General features: G+C 35.3%; 1 protein-coding gene across 1 annotated transcript in view; it reads left to right on the top strand.

Annotated features, from left to right (window-relative positions):
* Window positions 1-4,143, top strand: part of retm (real-time) — a 615,997-nt gene extending 611,854 nt beyond the window's left edge. The window contains exon 17 of the mRNA XM_067141962.2: window positions 2,613-4,143. Coding sequence (XP_066998063.2) covers window positions 2,613-2,700 — 88 coding nt within the window. The 3' untranslated portion in view covers window positions 2,701-4,143. The remainder of the gene's footprint in view (window positions 1-2,612) is intronic.
* The last annotated feature ends 10,080 nt before the right edge of the window (window positions 4,144-14,223 follow it).

Raw genomic sequence — 14,223 nt, forward strand, 5'->3', positions numbered from 1 at the left:
CTCGTACAAGATTGAATACGAACGGTTTGGGGTAATGTAACAGGCTCCCTCCTTCGATGCCCGGCCCCTCTTGTGTTGGACAGTTTTATTTTCTTTTTTCTTTCTTTTTTTTTCCGGTATGTCATTCAGGTTGTATTGTCAGCTCGTAATGGGAAGTATATTTTCTAGTGTCGGTACCGTACTTCAAACCCACGTGTCTAACTTATGTGATGTACCCTATTTGACTTTTCAGAAAAAATCTCACGCCGGAGTTTTACGCCAAATGACGCTAACGGCAAATGAGTTGAACCAAATTGTGTTTGTATTATATTTGATGTATCTTTCAAATGTAAATGAATTGTAAATAATTTGTAAATATCAGAATTCCTTGAATCGCATCGGAAGTTTTCGCCTGTATTTTTCTTCAAAAAAGTGTGTTAATTACGCGAGAAAATATGGTATTATGCATTTTGTTGCGTGTGCCGGTGTGACAAAAATATTATTCGTACCGGTATGTGTCATAAATGAGAGTGATTAGGTACATTTTCTTGTAAACATTTTTATGTTTTCTTAGTTTAAGATTTTAAATTTAATGGTCAGTTCGCATTGTAACTGTAGATATGTATGCCTTTTATCCTGACCTTTTTTCACGTAGACCGTGGTGGAATATATGTGATGAAATCCAAGAATTAAAAAATCTTCCTATTTTTGGTTTCTAACAGTTGGCAGGTATGCTGAGAAGTGATAGTGTGTATGTGGAGATTTTCTCCAAAGGAAGACAGTTGATTTGTTGTGGGTGATTTCCGACAAAGGAATAGTGTTACAAAAATGCTGTAAACATTGGGCTGGGAAGGCTTGGAGGTAAGGAGACAAGCTGCCCGACTAAGCAGCGTGGTGCTGATGGCCTAGATGTTAGGCCTCTTTAAACAACAAGCATTATCAACATCATTATCGGTATCATCATCACAAAGTGGCATGTTCTGAGCTGTCAGTGAAGATATGGCATGGAATAACGTTAGTAGATGACTAAGCTTGATTGGATTTTTAGAAGTAGGGAAGATCATAGTATGAAGATATTGTTGGAATTCAGGACAAATTTGAGCAAATATTTGCTGGTAGAAAGACGAATTAAAGATTGGAATAATTTAGTAAGGGAGATGTTTGATAAATTTCCAACTTCTTTGAATTCATGTTAGAAAATACTAATTAAACTGATAGGGAGCCTGCCGGCCGGGTGACTGCCTTAAATTCAGATCAGTGATGATTGATAAAAAATTCAACATTGAAAATGAATAATTACATCTTTTCCTAGCCTCCGTGGCTCAGGCAGCGCAGTGGCCTCTCACTGCTGGGTTCCGTGGTTCAAATCCCAGTCACTCCATGTGAGATTTGTGTTGGACAAAGTGGATGCGGGATGGGTTTTTCTCCGGGTATCTGGTTTTCCCTGTCATCTTTAATTCCAGCAACACTCTCCAATATAATTTCATTTTATCTGTCAGTCATTAATCATTGCCCCAGAGGAGTGCAACAGGCCTCGGCAGCTGGCACAATTCCTATCCTCGCTGCAAGATGGGGGCTTCATTCATCCCATTCCTGACCAAGTCACTGATTGGAAAACAGGTTGTAGGTTTTCTCAATTATATCCTTTTCCAGTTATATTGTAAAATAAACCAAAACCTCTCAAAATATTAAAGGAAACGATTTCAAAATTTACGATAGCATTTGATAGTTGTGCAGTGGCCAATGGCTCTGAACCCACATTGTTTGTTTGTTTGTTTGTTTGTTTGTTTGTTTGTTTGCAATGATATGAATTTGACTTTGGTAGTTGGTAACAACCAAATGACATGATGGAACTCTGAAGTCAACTTTCAGAGGTGACTGACTGAGGTTTCTGACTTCATTCTGAGTATAATTCTCCACTGTGTGTTTTATATTCACTTTAAGAAAAATACTGGAATGGCCTTATTTTAAATTATTGAGGATGTTTCCTAATCCAGGGCCAGTTAATGCAACTTTTACCCTCTAATATAGACACAAAAAAAATTGTTTATTCATTTAGCACACAGGGATGATTACTGCTCTGTGTTATCCCCTAAATGAAGTAGGAACCATAATAACAATACGTTAGAAGTACTCTGTTCGGCTCCTTGCCTGAGTTGTCGGTGCCTTGGCATTCAGGCTTTGAGTTTGATTCCTGGCCGCATTGAGGAATTTTAACCATGAACATTTAACCCCTTTGGCTCAGGGACTGGGTATTTGTGATGTCCTCAACATTCTTGCCATTCACACACCTCACACAACTCTATCCTCCTTTGCACTAACATGCAGTTTCCAACAGTCTCTGGCAAGGTACCTAAATCTATTTATTACACAGCATTAATTACAATGCTACCAAAGTTTCATGAATGATTGAAAACAGTGAAGTATGAACTTCATGAGCACCATTCTCCTATACTTGGTGCATGTGAAGTGTGATTATGCCTGTGGTGACATGTATTTCTGAACGATGACTACCATACACGGAAAACTAAACAATCTTAAGAGGAGTGATCCTGTAATAAGGTGCTTTAAGATGAAGGAGGTACTCAGTAATTTAGAATGTGTTATTAATTCAAGGTATTTTTTTGTTGCAGAGGTTCAATGTCAAGTTTGCAGTCAGGCAACAGTGCATTTTCAGCTCTAAGCACACGATCAGGGGCAAGCTCTTGTCCATCAAGATGATGTACAGACCATCAAAAGTCCCACACTGCTATGGGTTCTTGACAAAATTTGTAATATTTGTAAATGATATCTATTAGTATAATGAACCACATCGGGTAGCCTGTCATTCTGTCCAATCAAAAGCAACTATGTATATTCATACTCTAAAGGGCTGGCTATAGCCTATTACTGCTCCTTCAACATGCTAAACTTATCAGTCCTGTAATACTAGAGAATTTTTGGTACAACCATCATGCCAATTGATGAGTATCTGAAACAGAACATGATGTATATTCATATTTATTAATTATGTGCAGACCAATTTTGTATGTGTTCTGAGAATCAAACTTATATGTCTGTGGTGCCAAAACCTGTTGTTATCAGTGTGAAATGGTGCTAAGTAGTCTCTTAATGCAACACAATAGATGTGAGCTAGTGTTTTGGTTTTAGATGTATACCAGGGATTCTTAACTAGTAGGTCATTTAGTTTTGTGCATGAGGTGTAGAAGATTAGGTGAATGTATGTCATAAAGTAAACTCCTATAAATAAGATGGAAGTTTCTTGAAACAAACTGGAGTTAAATATCTGTAGCTGACACTTCATATTCTTGGTTTATAGAAAGAAGAAAATTTGTAATATCTGTAATGGTGGCAGTGACTTTCATTAGTTGTTTGGATATACATTGCAGAAAAGTGACATTAAATGTAGAGTAGGTAGGTAATTATGGCAAGTTTGTACATAGAAGATGTGTAGTTTGAAGAACCTTCTTTAAATATATATTTTTATATCAGAAGAAAATCAGATTTTGCTGCAAAATGGACCCAATACAAGATGGGACTGTAAAGAGTTTTTAGATAAGTGTTCAAATTCATATGAAGAGTATTTTAAATGTGATGTATTGTATGTCATATTAATGGGAAGTACTTCCCTTGTATTGACATTAGTTTTGGAGCAAGTAGCTGTAACTCTTAGCAGAACGGCCTAGCCCCCTTGTGACAGTGTCTATGTCAATTTCATATCAGTTTAGTCTAGTACTGACAGATTCTTTTCCTTTTCATAAATGTGACTGATTAATAACAGCTTACAGTAATAAACAAATCATCCTTGCAGGCTCAAGGTGATAAAACTATTTTATGATTGTCTTAAACTACAAAAATAATTCTATTTTTAAAATATTACTTGGCTATCTTAATTGTAGAATAAAAGAATGTGTACAAGTTAAACATTTGTATGGTTGCCTTTTAATAACCAGTATTTTTGTGGGTGTGTTGGTGGGACTGACTGTTCATTACAATCTACTAATTTATGCATCATACTTACCAATGTTGTAATAAGTGTGTAAGATTGTTGTTTCACTGGAAATTCTGTGGAATTGATTGTGAGCAGGATATAAATTTTATCTGTTTGTATGCTATGTATTGTTTAGTGAAGTAATATTTTCCAAATAAATATATTTTAACACACGCTGTTGATGTTAGTTTAAGGTTCTAATGAGTTCATTTTCTTTGTTCTTATATTAATCCTTATGACTACTGTATGACTGCTTGGTGAAAACCACCAGTGGAAACTTGATTATCCAGTCCTAGAAACAGTTTCCTGGATTACTAGTTCGAATTACATGGTCCTGCTAGCATCCTGATTAAATCATATTTGAAACGTCCTTCATTATCTGTTCATCGAAAAAATAATTTCCCACATCAACCGTCCAGAAATTGCAGTGCCATCAGTGCTAAATTCTTGGTCAGTTGTTTTCAAGAAATGGTATCTCATGGAAGGACAGCTACATCATACTTGTAGATTTTTGCATTAATGTCCATTCATTGCGGTAATTATAGCAAGTACCAGAAAAGCGATCAGCAGTGAACTTGCTTAAGGGAACATCTTCGCATCACATTTGCATGCTATTGTTTAGGGAAACCATGAATTTCATAAAGCAGTGTGGCTATGAGTGCATTCCAACAGCTCTACTTGAAGATGGAATGAGTTTCTTCAAATGTTCATGCTTGTAAAATATCTACATTATGTCCAGGGTTAGATGTTTATTTTTGACAGACTTTTTATGATTGTATCACCGAGCAGGTTTTCATCACTTCTCTCAGGACACTAGTCACTGGGCTTTCAGACAGGAATTAAATTTGTTCCTTCCTAACATGAGCCTAGTTTTTTAATATGGTTGAATATCTTACTTGAGTCTTCAGAGTTTACAGTTTGCTTGTAAGCTTTCTCTTGTCTCATGACAAACAAAATTCTACCACTGTGTTTGAGTATGGCTCACTTCTGAGTAAGTGGGACAAAGTGTCTACAGAATGCAGTTCCTCTGCACTTTTACTAATTTTGACGTGTTACCTAATATGAAACTTTCACAGTTACTCCAATTTTAAGTGATGCACTCAATCTTCTGGCAACATCAGAGATTATATTGTGTTTTCATGACCTGAATAGATGCTGCATCATCTATATATATAAAAGAACTTGTCCTGACTGACTGACTGACTGACTGACTGATTCATCATCGCCGGGCCAAAACTACTGTACATAAAGAAATGAAATTTTGGGGATACGTTCATATTAAGATGTAGGTGCTCGCTAAGAGAGGATTTTTGGATATTCCTTCGCTAAGGGGGTGAAAAGGGGGGTTAAATTTTAAAATGAGTGTCTCTATATCTCAAAACTTTAAAAGATTACAGATGTAAAAATTGGTATTTAGAATCTTCTTTAAAAATAAGGAAACACGTATCTTTTTGTTTTCAGAAAATCCCAATAGGAGGGGTGAAAACGGGTGAAAATGGGGAAAAATGGGTTGAATGCCTTTAATCAGGCTACCGGTACTTATATCTCAGAAACTGAAGATATTACAGACCTGAAAATTGGTACTTTTGATGTCTTTTAAAAATAAAGAAACACGTATTTTTTTGTTTTTGGAAAATCCAATTAATGGGAGGGTGAAAAGGGGATGAATTTTTAAAATGAGTGAATCTATATCTCCAAACTTTTGAAGTTTGCACATGTAAAAATTGGCATTTAGAATCTTCATTAAAAATAAAGAAACACGTATTTTTTCGTTTTCGGAAAATCGCAATAGGAGGAGTGAAAAGGGGTGAAATAAAAGGGTTAAATGCCTTTAATGAGGCTACTTATATCTCAGAAACTGAAGATATTACAGACCTGAAAATTGGTGTTTGGGATCTCCTTTAAAAATAAAGAAACACGTATTATTTTGTTTCTGGAAAATCCAATTAAGGGGGGGTAAAAAGGGGGTAATATTTTAAAATGAGTGTATCTATATCTCAAAACTTTTAAAGGTTATAGATATGAAAATTTGTATTCAGAATCTCCTTTAAAAATAAAGAAACATGTATATTTTGTTTTCGTAAAATCCTAATAGGAAGGGTGGAAAAGTTTGAAAAAGTTGTCCAATGCCTTTCATGAGTCTACTTATATTTCAGAACCTGAAGATATTACAGACCTGAAAATTGGTGTTTGGGATCTCCTTTAAAATAAAGAAACACGTATTTTTTTGTTTTCGGAAAATCCCAATAGGAAGGGTGTAAAAGGGTGAATAATGGGTTGAATGCCTTTAATGAGGCTACTTATATTTCAGAACCTGAAGATATTACAGACCTAAAAATTGGTATTTGGGATCTACTTTAAATATAAAGAAACACGTATTTTTTCGTTTTTGGAAAATCCAAATATTGAGGGGTGAAAAGGGGGGTGAATTTTTTAAAATGAATGCGTCTACATCTTAAAACTTTAAAATTTACAAATGAAAAATTGGTAGTTAGAATCTCCTCTAAAAATAAAGGAACACGTATTTTTTTGTTTCCTGCAAATCCCAATAGGAGGGGTGTAAAAGGGTGAAAAATGGGTTGAATGCCTTTAATGAGGATACATATATCTCAGAAACGGAAGATATTACAGAACTGAAAATTTGTATATGGGCTCTCCTTTAAAAATAAAGAAACACGTATTTTTTTAGTTTTTGGAAAATCCTATTAATGGCGGTTAACATAAGTGACAAATTGGGGTGAATTTTTTGAAAGATTATCATGGAAACGTAAAATGTTACAGACGTAAAAAGTGGGTGTTTGGAATCTCCTGTAAATGTAAAGAAACATAGGTGATTTGTTTTTGGAAACTCCACTTTAGGGGAACCCAAAAGGGGTGAAATTGTAAAATGATAATTTTTACAGTATATATAAAAAAACTTAACATGTTACAGAAGTGAAAAATGGTATTTTTATCTCTATTAAACCTAAAGAAACGTGTATTTTTAATTTTCGGAAATACCACTTGGGTGGAGGGGGGGTGAAAGTGACTGAACATGGTGTTGAATTCTTTTAATTAGGCTACTGATATCTTAAAAATGAAGATGTTACAGACGTGAAATTTGATATTTGCAATCTGCTTTAAAAGTAAAGAAACACGTATTCTCGGAAAATCCAATGAAGCGGGGGGAGGGGTGTGAAAGAATTGAAAAATTAATTGACTTTAATTGTATGAGAATATATACATCTAATAAAAACTAAAGTTGTTACAGACGTGAAAATTCGTATTCTGATCTCCTTTAAAAACGAAGAAAAACGCGTTTTGGGGGGGAAACCATCTTGGGGGGCGGGAGTGTAAAGGAGTTGAATTCCTTTCATGAGGACACATAAATCAAAAAGTGAAGAAGTTAGAGTCGTGATAATTGGTATTTAGAAGATCCTTCACTATTAAAGAAACAAGTATTTTTTGCGGGAAAGTTCACTTAGGGGGGGGGAGTAGTTTGAAATGAAGTGACAAAAGTAAATTATGTTTATGGGGATACTTATATCTCAAAACTGAATGTAATAGACGTGAACATTGGTGTTTGGAATCTCCCTTAAACATAAAGAAACACGCGTTCTTTTAATTTGGGGGGGGGGGGGGGCAGTAAAAACTAACGGCGGTGGGGTGTAAAAGGAGGTGAGACCAATTGATTTTACTGTTCTTAATGTACTTATAAGGATCCTCCGTTGCTCAGGCGGCAGCGCGCCGGCCTCTCACAGCTGGGTTCCGTGGTTCTAATCCCGGTCACTCCATGTGACATTCGTGCTGGACAAAATGGAGGCGGACAGGTTTTTCTCCGGATACTCCGGTTTTCCCTGTCATCATTCATCCCAGCAACACATAATAGTAGTAATAATAATAATAATAAGAAGAAGAATAACATTAATAATAATAATAATAATAATATTGTTCCGGATCGTCGTCAAATGTGCGGACCGCGCTGGAAACAGCTCCTGGACGGGTAATGACTAAGAATGCAGTCCGACCGCACGCCGGATCTCCTGAAGGATTTTATCCAGATTAAAAATGATTGTAGGAAAATACGGTCTGGCAAAGATTTACGGACCCAACTGACCGGGATGAATACCTGAGCCTAGCCCGGGAAGTACGAAATCGATTGCTGGAAAGGAAGATTGAAAAATGGGAGGAAACGTGGCGTAATCTAATAGAAAACGAGTCAGATCGGGAATATTGGTGGATTCTCGCTGAAAACGTGTCAGATCGCGAATTTCGGCGGATTATATATCTAAAACAATAAGCATTCAATTACAAATTTCAGTATAATACCGTAGCGAAGCACGGGTACCTTGCTAGTATATATATAAAGCCGTGGGAGGTCTTGGAGTATTACCGTATTGGCGCAGATATAAGACGGAGAATTTTTAATTTACGTTTTTACCCGCGGTAGTTTCATATGTGCATTTAAAAAGTTTTGTATCATTTCCCACCTGCACTTGCTTGTACAATAGGTGTCTCAACCCACTTCACAGCTGAGCAGAAAGGTCACAAATAAACCAAAATTTCTTGAGTTTTTTTTCTTCTTTCAGTTTGTGGCTTGTGATTACTGACGTACAAAATCAAATATAATGATTCGAGAACTCTTGAGAATTGATACTTGTATTTGAAACCATATTCTCGAGTACAGCGTGACCTTTAGAAGTCGAGTTGGCCTAATGGTAGTTTATGCCATGCAAGACTTGCAGAAACTTACTACATATGCTGGTGACCAAATGGGAAGATTAAATAGTGGGGGGGGGGGTTGATTTTCCCATCATGTTTGGGCACTTTTGTATCAGATGTGCTTTTCTTTTTATTAAACTAGAGGACTAAAAAATACAATTGATTGTTGCTTGGTTTGGCATTATTTCAAACAATATTCTTCAATGAGCTTGGCTGGTGAAAGTTGCTGATCTGAAAGAAGTTTTCATGGGAATGTGACAGTAAAATTGAATTTAAAGTAACAAAATATTTAACTTGTGTAATTTATATAGGAGTTTTTGTAAGATTATAATTATACATATTTCATTATTGTGATGTTCAGCCAAAGTGTTGATGGTTTTAATTGGTTCCAAGATTTTCCCATATAGTTTCTTTCCCGTGTTCCCTCCATAAACAGAGAATCAGGGTTCCACTGTATTACTATTGATATTCAGAGAGTGTCATATTCCCAGAGTCAGGTTTTTTTTGCAAGTAGTGGGAAGAAATACCTCTATTATTCATGTCATTAGCAAGTGATTAATGACACTACCTTTACTTGAAATTTTCATGAATTTAGGATATTTCTATGACAATGCTAAACTTTCACAATAAATACAAAAACTCATGTTTTTATTCTGCACTGTAAGTATCAGTTTTCATCTTTCGAACAATACTGTAATTATAAGAATCAGGTACCGGTATATTAAAACACAGTTTGGCAATGCTGGTGTGGGCAATTATAAACTATCCCTATTTTGTCCGTTTTCCTTGTAGGCTTGGCAGATGGTCATTCAGCCCATACCCACAACAAGATGTTTCTAATGAAAGGGACAGTTCATAGTTGAAAGAGGCAGAAAAGTCATATACATGAAGGCTTTCAGTTTTAGATGGCACATGGGGAAGAGAGGTGAAGTTAATGTTCTGTTTCATGCTAAAGAATAAAGAAAGCATGGATTTTATTGGGGACTAGCAAGACACCTGTGCATTGCTATGGTTTTAAACTGAAAGTTATTATTCAAAGTTTTACATTTTGGCGAGTCCACTGTCAGATGATCCTGCAAAATGCGCCCTCAGTTCGTATGTCAAACGGATTTGGTGGAATGATTATATATTTTCTGATCTAACACAAATTTGAACCCTATATGGAAGAATTTGAATGTTTTAAACCTATCCTATTTAACATCTAGGAAGTAAAAGCGACCAACCTGTGAAATTTTGATTTTGTACATCAAACAGTAATGGACTAATGAATACTTTTTAAGGGGTGAATGTTCAAAAATATTTATTAATTGAAAAGAATTTAGTTCTTGCCCAAAACTGTTTCGGAAGAATGGATACTGTGTGTTTGAGAGTCAACCACCATCTAAACCGCTTAGGGGAGAAATATTTTGAAGTATATGATATTTTACATCTAGTACATAAAAGAAGACCCTTCTCATAAAATTATAACATTGTACATCAAACGGTTTTGGAGGCATGAATAATTTAGTTTATGGAGATAACCTCATTTAACTTTTTGGGGGGTGGAACCTTAAGAAATATTTCCTGTTTCACACCTAGGATTTAAAATACATACCGGTACCACTATTTGGAATTTTGTCTTTGTACATTAAACTGTTTCGGAGGAAGGAATGAATATACAGTAGAACCCCGCTTAACCAAACTTCGCTTAACCGAAACCCGGCCTAACCGAAATTCACTTGCAAAATTGTTTTTTAATATTTTGTTTTTACCCTTTCGTTCTTAGGCATCGATATTAGTAATTCTCTTGTATATGTGCTGAGAGCTACTAGACAAACCCTCTCTTCATATTATGACTTCTGCCAGAATGCACTTGTAGCATGAAACAAAACAGTTCGTTCCATGATAAATTTTTGTGAACAAGCAGAAATTATTATTATTATTATTATTATTATTATTATTATTATTATTATTATTATTATTATTATTATTATTATTATTATTATTATTATTATTATTATTATTACTGCATTATTAGTCATGAATATTATGCAGACGACTCTGACCTTGACAACAGCAGTTCTGAGAATTGAGTTACAGCAGATGATGGATTTAATGCACTGGAGGTAAGATTGATTTCGATTTTTTATTAAAATATGGTACCAACACACTTTAATTAGATTACTGTAATAAAAACAGTACTCAGTTCAGTAGTAACAAAAAAAAAAGTTTCATTATTTCAGATTGCTTTGCGCTTTGTTGAACAAAGCAATGAATCTACACCAGCTGATGTATGGTTGATTAAACGGTGGTGCAACATAGCTGTACGACAGCACTGCACCAAGAAAATTCAGAAGAAAATCACTGATTTTATACAATAAGTGATATTATGTAAATATTTTAATGTTAATATACAGTATGCACCTTTGTATAACAGAGTTTATGCATTTTTATTTCGACATTTAATTTCCGAAAATATTTACCATGTGTCGTCCAAAAAAATGTGTCAACGGAAGTGGCTCTGCCCCCTTTATTTCTGACAAATGGGGTTCTACTGTACTTGTTTTCAGATCTTAACCCCCATTCAACTCTCTGAGCGGTTACATTTGTTTCAAACCTTCTGTTATTTAACACCTAGGATATCATTTGAAATTTTAACTTCATAATTTAAATGGTTTCATATAAATGCATATTTTTTCATCATTTATCATCCCCCAGTTGAAACCCACTTACCGAGCTCGATAGCTGCAGTCGCGTAAGTGCGGCCAGTATCCAGTATTCGGGAGATAGTAGGTTCGAACCCCACTATCGGCAGCCCTGAAAATGGTTTTCTGTGGTTTCCCATTTTCACACCAGGCAAATGCTGGGGCTGTACCTTAATTAAGGCCACGGCCGATTCCTTCCCACTCCTAGCCCTTTTCTGTCCCGTCGTCGCCATAAGACCTATCTGTGTCGGTGCAACGTAAGCAACTAGCAAAAAAAAAAAAAAAAAAAAAAAAAAAAGAAACCCACTTAGGGGTGTATTGTTTTTAAGTCCACCTGTTATTTGTCTCCTTATAAAAAGAATTCAACTCCTTTTACATCCCCCTCCCCCCAAGTTGATTCCATCCCACCGCCTCTCCCGCCACAAAATACGTGTATCTTTTTCTTAATGTTCATGTCTGTAACATCTTCAGTTTTTGAGATATAAGTATCCTTATAAGAAGAATTCAACCCATTTTTCCATCCTTTTTACAACCCCCCCCCCCCCACCCTGTAAGTGTTTATTTCTAAAACAAAAGAATGCGTGTTACTTTATTAATAGAGATTAAAAATACCAATTTTTATGTCTGTAATATGTTAAGTTTTTGAGATATATTATAGATATGCTCATTTTAAAAAAACACCCATTTAACACTTCCCCTTAAGTGGATTTTCAGAAACCAAATTATGCTTATTCCTTTACTTTTATGGGAGATTCCAAATACCAATTTTCACATCTGTAACATGTTACGTTTCTTAGATATATTGTAGATATACTCATTTTAAAAATGCACCCCCTTTGTCTCTCCTGTTTATCCCCTCTTAAGCAGATTTTCCAAAAACAAAAAGTACATGTTTCCTTATTTTTAAAGGAGATTCCAAATGCCATTATTCATGACTGTAACATCTTCAGTTTGAGATATAAGTACCTTCATAAGAGGTATTTAACCCCCTTTTTCTCCCCTTAAGAGGATTTTCAAAAAAAAAAATAACAATGCGTTTCCTTATTTTTAAAGAAGATTCCATGTACCAGTTTTCTCGTCTTCAAACTGTTAAGTCATTTTAAAAATTCACCCCCTTTTTCACCCCCTTAGCGATGAAATATCAAAAAATTTCCCTTAATGAGCACCTACATTGTAATATAAATGTATCCTCTAAATTTCATTTCTTTCTGTCCAGTAGTTTTGGCTCGGCAATGATGAATCAGTCAGTCAGTCAGGACATGTTATTTTATATATATAGATATGTTGTGGAAATATTGCAATTCTAGAGCTGCTTGGAAAAACCCTTATTCCTGTGATAAACATGTCCAGAGTAAAGGGTTCATAATACATCTGCAAGGAAGGATTAAACAAGATGCTACTGTTAACCTTCAAGCTGGTATTAAAAGTTGGCCAAGTTTTCCCTTACAGTGGTAATACATTTTCAAAAAATATCACAATTTTACATGCTGTCACAAACATTGCTATAACTTCTAAACGACTTGTCTGATTTTGTTCAAAATAAGTGAATACACAGTTCTTATCATGCAGATGTTGTATCTGTATACAGAAAGTTTGCATGCAAAGTAAAAAAAAAATGCCTTATTACCTTCTTGTTGGAGTAAAATTCGAATCAACAGGTGTCCATGACCACTCGGGTGAGCATTCACTTATATTACTATAATTATGTACCTCATACATAATTTCCTGCTGTGCATAATCATCATCACTAACACTTTCATTATTACTCGGATTATTCTCATCACTACTTCCACCTAATATGCACTTGAGAGCTGCATTAAATAAATACAGACCATGCGAGGGCCCCTCCATGTTGTTTACAAAAATTGACATTGATGAAACAAATACATTTTACGCCAACACAATGCCGCATTTATGGTAGAAGATACTCCCCTCCATAGAATGACACCCTGTGCTGCGATCCGTGCTAAATGTTCGCGTTGACATCCAACAGATGTCACGCAGATGTACATCTAAACATAGCTAGCCTAGTCCATACAGCTATACGTCAAACCGCTCCTGGCTTACGTTTTGTAAGTCTGTACGCGTACACATCAAACTGGCTTGAGCGGTTAAAAGACAGTCTTGAATTAAATCTAGTTTCTAGGCACAGAAAAAAGCCAGAATTGTAAAACACCTTTCTTAAAATCACAAATGCACCGAAGGTAAGGCAAACTCATTTTTACGCATGCTGTAAGCCCATTCATTAACTTGTAAATGCCCAAGTTATTCATTATTGAAAAATTATATTTTCTTTAATATGCAAAATGTGTAGGAATTTATTAAGCTACTCAAACCGTATTTTTCAAAGGTAACATCTTAAATTATGGAAATACAGTGCATTAGGCTATTGTTGTTAAAACTCTTGACTGGTGACTGTATCACAACTGTACCATTTTCATGTTCAGTACTATATTCTTATATTGAAATATTATACTACGCAAAGCACTGAACAAGAATTTTCAGCTCTTTGATCTTTCAGTCATGGGTTCATCTGAATGAGACATGTGAATGCTCGAATGATTACTAGGTGTGGAATGGCAAGAAGCATATTCACAATTCATGGTACACTGGCTCTGCTTATTTCCTGGGATGTTAATGACCAGATGATTGTGTCCATCTTATTGCAAGTCTTCAGTAATGTACTGGTGTTCTAACTTCAATCAATCAATCAATCAATCAATCAATCAATCAATCATGATCTGCATTTAGGGCAGTTGCCCAGGAGGTAGGTTCCCTATCTGTTGTTTTCCTAGCCTTTTCTTAAATGATTGAAAAGAAAATGGAAATTTATTGGTAAGTTATTCCAATCCATAACTCCCCTTCCTA

Source organism: Anabrus simplex, chromosome 2 (assembly GCF_040414725.1).
Source record: "Anabrus simplex isolate iqAnaSimp1 chromosome 2, ASM4041472v1, whole genome shotgun sequence".
In the NCBI taxonomy this organism is placed as follows: Eukaryota; Metazoa; Arthropoda; class Insecta; order Orthoptera; family Tettigoniidae; genus Anabrus; species Anabrus simplex.